Source organism: Amphiprion ocellaris, chromosome 19 (genome assembly GCF_022539595.1).
Source record: "Amphiprion ocellaris isolate individual 3 ecotype Okinawa chromosome 19, ASM2253959v1, whole genome shotgun sequence".
Lineage (NCBI taxonomy): Eukaryota > Metazoa > Chordata > Actinopteri > Pomacentridae > Amphiprion > Amphiprion ocellaris.
In genome coordinates, this window is record NC_072784.1 from 27,748,685 (window position 1) to 27,755,650 (window position 6,966).

Here is a 6,966-nt window from a genome sequence, read left to right on the forward strand (position 1 = left end):
GTTCATCAGTAAGAACTTGTGAACTAGATTTCTAACTCTGACCTTGATGTACCATGTCTAACCACTAACCCAAAAAATTTCCCACTTCCTCTTGAGGAAATTTTAATCTGCATTGGCCCCTGTTTCTGGTAAGTCTGTGAGTAGCAATCCATTTACTACCAAAGTAACCTCACCCACTTGTCACTTTGCCCTACAGAGATGAATCACTGTGGCGACGATACTGTACACTGCCTTCCACGCTTCCTGTCAGTCTGTCTGTCCTATTGTCTGTGACGGGGAGCAGACAAAGTATGAGGGTGTGTTTTGTCCCTCCCAGTCACTCCACCCACTGCATAAAAAACACTCCTACCGCTCACGAAGCACGAGGAACAGAAATACCACACTCAAGAACCAATCAAATAAAAATCAAGAAGCAAGAAAGTAAGTTTAAATACATTTTTATTTAAAATATAATAGGCAAAAAAAATTTTAAAAATATATTGACGTGTAATTCAGTCATGACAAACTGAATCAGATATCACATGTTGTCTGCCTGGCAGAGACAGTTGAACAAGAGGTGTGATACCTCTAAATACAGTACAATTAGATATCAGACTTCACAGCTCGTGACATGTTAGAGCCTTTCAGTGCGGACAGACATTCATGTGTGATGTAAACATTCAACAATATTAGAGTATTTCAATTTTGCTACAAAAATAAATCTCCCCGGTCTGTGGTGGTTTGTGCCGTACTCTCCACCAAGACTCCATGTATCTAAAAGTCCATCCTACGGGCCCAACAGTTTCCTGAGGAACCGTCTCAGTTGACCCCATCAGTTCTTTTATTTCTATAAAAGCTCTATTGTGTCTGTAGTTCACTCTTAATGCAGCCAACTTCTTGTATTTCCTCAAGACTTCCTCTGTCCATGTGCAAGTGGGGGCTGAGTCTCTAGAGGTAATGTATGTTGAAATATCATCCAAGAACCCTGTCCAGCTGGAGACTGCTGGTGTACAACTGTGGTGATAATGTCTCTTCAGAAACTGTTCCAGCTCAAAGGTTGATTTTATCTGTAACCATGGCGACGCAGACTCCCAAACATGATGGATAGGCTTCACCAACCCCTCCAGTTCACAGTTACTTGGTAAAAGCTGCCTTCCTGTGATTAAAAACAATACTGTCAGGACTTTATAAGGCAAGATGGTCACAGTTTGTAAGGGAATTCCATCAGGAAACCTCGGACCACGTGTGTGAGTGGCAGCTCTGAAACCCGGCCCGCTCCTCCACACAGCTCCATGATGCGCTTCCTGCACATCTCCTGCAGCGTCGGCTCCCATTTCCTGTACGGGACGCTCAGGCTCTTCTTGGGAGAGTTGCTGTAATGCTCCAAGAGGGCAAAGAGCGTCGGGAAGGAGCGCTCGTTGCCCGCCAGTGAGAACTTTTGCCGCTTGTACTCGATGCGCACGCTGACCGGCCCGCTCTTGGCGTGGTAGGACAGCGTGAAGAAGACGTCCTTCTGCCGGCTGTCGCGGATGAGGAAGCTGCCCAGAGGAGCGTCCCTCAGCATGCGGTGGGCGTCCTCCACTCCCAGAGGACCCCAGTAGAAGCCGCAGCGCTCGAGCTTCGCCGCCGTGTCGGTGATGATCTTACAGTCCTCCTTGCTGGAGAAAGTCCGGAAGTGAGTCAGATACACAGACGGGACTGTTCTCGGGTTCGGGCTCGGACCGGCTTGACCCTGAAGCTGCTCCGACTCTGGACGAAGCGATGACGAGGAGGACAGAGAAGATGATGAAGACAAGGACGAGGATGAGGAGAAGGATGATGACGAGGACGAGGACGAGGACGATGAGCTTGAAGAGTGGGTCTTGTCATGGCCTTCCACTGTGCTGTCGGCTACCATCCTACAGGGGAGAGAGGCCCCAAACCCTCTCCCATCTCTGACCACCACACTGACATCCTGAGAGACAGAAGAAGAAGACGAATGGGTTATTATATTGAAACCAGCACCACTTTAACAGCCACTTAAACAAACGTATTCCAGAACAATTAAAAACTGTGGCAGCAAATGTAACTACTGACAACCTTAAAAGTCTCCAGACCATGTAAGGCCTGTTGCTCCAAAAAGAAACTTCCCTGATTGTGTGTCTGTGTGGATTCTGAGTATAGTTTAGAAATGCATTACAGTTTCCACTGAGTTGTCTGATATGACTGGAATCTGCGGTTTAGTAGGTGATGTCAGCCACAGACAGATTACTGTACGCTGTCTAGCCGCATACACACATCCAAAAGTTTACAGTGGTTTTAGCGGCATTTTCCTTTCACCAGCTCCTCCTTCAGGACTCAAACATCAGGTTGAAATCAAACATTTTGAAAAATAGAAACAGATTACTGGTGCATTGGAAATTGAAAATACTTTGAAATACTAAACTTTGTCCCCTGGATCGCCTAATGGAAGCTGTTTGTTAAGACAGTAAATGAATGAATGAATCAATTAAGCAATATAAGTTACACAAAGCTGCAGGCCTGCCCTGTGTGTGATTCATCTTTTTTTCTTCTTTCTGGTTTGCTATGACTGATACAAAACCTAAGCTACAAGCTGATCAAAGTTACACCGAATTCCAGGAAAGGGTAATGATTAACAAGAGATGACTCTGCTGCAATTTTTTATTGTTTTTAAATCATAAGCCCCAGACAATCCTAGTCACATGCTCAAGCCATTTAGATGGATAAAATTAAAATTGTAGTTATAGTTCTGATTTTAAAATATGTTTAGCATCACAAGACTGTTTAGAGTGCACAGTCTGATGAAAGTGAACCATTTCACACCTGGACAGTGGCCAAAGCAGTGTAACAGTGAAAATCTGTTTACTTTTTAAACCGGCTACGCTGTTAAAAAAAAAAAAAAAAAAAAAAAAAGAGAGAGAGAGAGAGAGAAACTTTTTTTAAAAAAATCTATAAGAAAAATAAATATGTAAGAAAAAATGTGAAAATCTAGCAGCAAAGGTGCCACAAAATGTTAAAAATGTAAAAGTATTGACAATTACATGTAAAATACTAACACTTTTTACCAAATCAACAGTGAAACTTTAATTTTATGTTTACACATTGTTAAAAAAGGAAATAAAAATGTTATTATTGATGTGGAGATGAGGTTAAATGTATGTTATTATTGTTATTATTATTATGTACAAGGTAAATCTGTAAAATAACATTTAAAATGGGTTACTATTGTTCAGTACTTAATGTATATAATTTTTCTTTAAAATACCTGCAAATATTTATAAAATAATGGTGCTGTTTGCTGATTTAAAAGCAATTTTTTTAAATGTAGTTTTATGATCGAGCATTGTAAAAGCATTAATTAATTTTTATTTTATTGTGGAGATGATTTACAGTTTTGTCCTGGTTTGTTAGAGACAGCATGTAAATTATTACTGTTTGTTTACTAGCTATCATCTGTCATTTAACCAAACAGGCAGAATGTCATTGCAAAGCTGATTTTTTACAGTGTGCTACAGCTCTGAGAAACTTGAGCTTGGATTACAGTTTAGCATTAGAAATAATAATAATAAAATCAACATCCATGATTGAAGAACAGCCCAACAGTGACGTAGGAGTCAAGTTTGAAAAGAATCTCACCGTTTTGTTCTAACAACGGCGGCGTTTGTCTGTAAATCCCAAAGTGCAAAACGCAGCGAAGACGACCAGCGACTCTCCTGTAGCAGCTAATGCGAGGAGCAGCGCAGTCTGCCGGGGTAGAGGAGCATTAGACAGCCCGGGGGGGTAACCTGGTTCTTCTAAACCCACTGGCTGTGACTTCCAGCCGGCAGATCGTCTGTGTGTGAGGAGATAAACACCTCTCTGGCTTCATTTATATACACAGAGGGTGTTTATCAGAGGGTGGAGCGAGCCTCTTCCGTGAAACGAAAGTGAAACTGAGTTTAGCGCCGTTCCGTTCATCAGAGAATTTCAAGAAAACCGCAAAGCCACATGACTGCGTTTACAGAAAGACAGGTGACAGGATTCGAGTAATGATAGCATTTATTGAATGCTCTGCTTGGTGTAACTTCCCGAACTTCTTTCGTGTGGTGGAGATTTTTCAATAGATTTATTGAATATATTATGACACATGAATGCAAAAACACGAGTTTATTACATGATGTAACCCTGCACTTAGCAGTTTACATCAAATATGAAGTTATGACATTAGATTTTGCAAAGATAAAACTTCTGATTACTCTTTTTTCTTTTTTTTCCTTGTACATAATAATTGTTAGGATAATGATCTCCTTTTTTATCATGTCAAAGCTCTGTGGTCACAAAGCATGCGTTTCTAATCAAGTCCTGTAGAGGATCTTTCAGTTCTTATTATTAAATTATATATATGTGTGTGTGTGTGTATTTTCCAAAAAGCAGTAGTGAGAAAATCAGTTGCAAATTAAACCAGTTCTCCTGCTGCACTTCTTCCTTGTCAATAATCGAGGCGCTTCTGCAGAAAAGGCATGACACGGCTTTCACATTTAAGTGTGATTCATCTCTTCATCTAAGAAATACTCATATTGTGACATTCTGACAGTCATTTCACTATTTTGGAACTTGGAACTTTCAGAACTCAATTTCTTTGAAGCCACATTGAGGCTTTTTTAAAATCCGTATCCCTACTTTTTTAAAAAAATCAACAATATGCAGCATTAATGGCGTTCAGATTACACATCATAGTGTTGTTCATATCTCTTCTGAGCTGTGGTTGCTGCTTTGCTCGACTTATCAGCAACAAGATTATCCAGTGAGACTCTGAGGACAGTTAGTTTCCACCAACTGCCAACTGTTTCACAAGTCCTATCAGTCTGCAGTCATAAAGTCTGGGCTATTTTGATGATTTCTAATTATATCATCCAAATGACAGCAGACAAACATATAATTAGAAATGCTGGATTTTTTTTCTAATTAAATTCCATTTTAACATTATTCAAAGGGCATGCGTGGTGCTTTCTTTCCATGTGATGTGAAACTGAGTTGGCTTGTGATGCGAAACCCACTTCTGAGGAATGTGACTGAATTTAATCGAATCAAGGACTGAGTAGGACTCTTTCCAGACTTCTTCTCACTGCAGTATTTGGATGTTGGGTATATGCAGCTGTACCACATGTTGGTAAATGTTTGCATATGACTTCATCAGTGATTTGATTCACTGGTCCGCCATGCAGCTGTACAATAGACTGTAAAATGACATAGCAAAGTGTACCATGAGCTCATCTGTGCGATATATGTTTGCACATTTGAACTTTACAAACCTATGTTATGACAAAGTGGCATAAAGAAGCACAAAATTCTGCATAAAAGTTCCCCTTCTGCAGTTTCTGATTCAGCTTTTTGCCTCCATACATGAAGACATCGCCCTGCCCTAAAACAAACTCATATTTGTGGCATCATTCTGGCTTCACAATTGTAGAAGTGTGTTTTTTTTCTTCCCACTGTAGTACCAGTTTTACAAGATAGGAATGAACGACTGCTGTAGGCAACTGTGGCTGCAGAGTCTCGTGTTTCAAGCCCAAAATGGTAACAGAGTCGGGCTGCAGAAGAGCCTAAACTGAAAGTTAAGGAAAGACTCAAGGTCAGCAGGGACAGAGACAGGCAGGCAGCAGGTATTCTCATGATAAAGAATGCATGCTGTGTGAGGTCATGTTGTCTTTGTGTCAGGGTAAGTTTCACTTTAAAAGGACTACTCTTATTAGTACTCAGACTAGCATGGTGGTTCCATTATGCATATCTAATGGCTCTAAATAAATCCACTCTGTAGGCTTGTGAGTTTTAGCTGCATCGTGTATCACTCATCTGTATTTGCTCCACATGGAAAACCCAGCAGAAAGCAGCAAAAAGCACGAGTTACATGCATACATGTTTCAATTTCCACAGTTCAAGGCATCACCAACAGCATCTGCTTTGTTTTTTCAGTCGTCAGCGGGAAACAATGTCGCTGCAAAGTTTCTAACACTTGCCTAGGTAAATAAACACTTTGCTTATAAGTTGTGTGTTTTGTGGATGATAACTGATGATGCTAAGAAGTAGGATCAAATCTATTTTTATTGTTACTGGGTTCATAAGCGTAGTGATCGCAATGCAAAAATAGAGTATGCAGTCGGATCCCTGCAGCCTGATCCAAATAAAGAGGCAGAAAGACAGAGTGCAAGGAGTGAAGGAGTGCTGCTTGGCTGCTCTTTTGGCTCTCGTCTGTGTTGTTAAGATAATAATTGGTTAAAGAATTGCGCGTAATCAGAAACACACTCTGACTGTAGTGCTGGATGCAAGCCACTGCTGGCTCTGCTTGTGTGTCTGTCTTGAATTTCCTGCATGGGTTGCAAATGTAAATCACAAACTTCTCTTTCTTTTTGCAACACTGTTTTGAAACAGTGTACCCGTGCAGACATGTGACTTGCATGTAGCTTAATGTGCACGCAATGTTTGTTTGTATGCGTGCATGTTCCATAAGTTTCATTTCAGCGAAACAGGGAGAGAAGCAAGAGACTGAAACACAGCCAGCTTGTCAGAGGGCCTGTTGTGTCTAATCCCTGTAGACTATTGTGAATGTGTTTGCATGTAGAAATGCAGACAGAAGAGGCATTTATTGCATGGATAGATTCCTAGTAAATTCTGGGATCAGTTTGATTTCCTTAAAGTTTTGTTAGATGCAAATCTAATTGGTAAAGTGTGTTGTTTTTCTCTTTATTTCTGCAGGAGAGTTTGCAGGCTTCAATGACGGATAGCAGATGGATGAAAAATGCAGCGTAGGAAAAATCTGTTTTTACTCTCTCGAGTTGTGCAAGAGCCATTTGCAGTAGAATAGTAGTTTTGTTGGAGTCTGTCTGTTCGCATGCACGTCCTTGGACATCCGCAGATGAACCCAAACAAGCAAGTCACAGCACATGCACCCTGGAGATTTTCACTTGAGATCTGCAGAGATATTAGTAACTATTGAACTTTCAGTGCATC

The 6,966-nt window shown here is 40.8% G+C and overlaps 1 protein-coding gene across 1 annotated transcript; it reads right to left on the reverse strand.

The window, feature by feature from the left end:
* Nucleotides 1–421: 421 nt before the first annotated feature.
* On the reverse strand, nucleotides 422–3,903 carry socs1a (suppressor of cytokine signaling 1a). The gene is made up of 2 exons (XM_023292386.3): nucleotides 3,616–3,903; nucleotides 422–1,933 (listed from the first exon to the last, which is right to left on the reverse strand). The coding sequence occupies exon 2, from the start codon at nucleotides 1,874–1,876 to the stop codon at nucleotides 1,181–1,183; it is 696 nt and encodes a 231-aa protein (XP_023148154.2). The 5' UTR covers nucleotides 1,877–1,933; nucleotides 3,616–3,903; the 3' UTR covers nucleotides 422–1,180.
* Nucleotides 3,904–6,966: the final 3,063 nt, after the last annotated feature.

Bases quoted from the DNA above. Each gene is read 5' to 3' on its own strand.
- socs1a (XM_023292386.3), bottom strand. From the start codon at position 1,876: ATGGTAGCCGACAGCACAGTGGAAGGCCATGACAAGACCCACTCTTCA.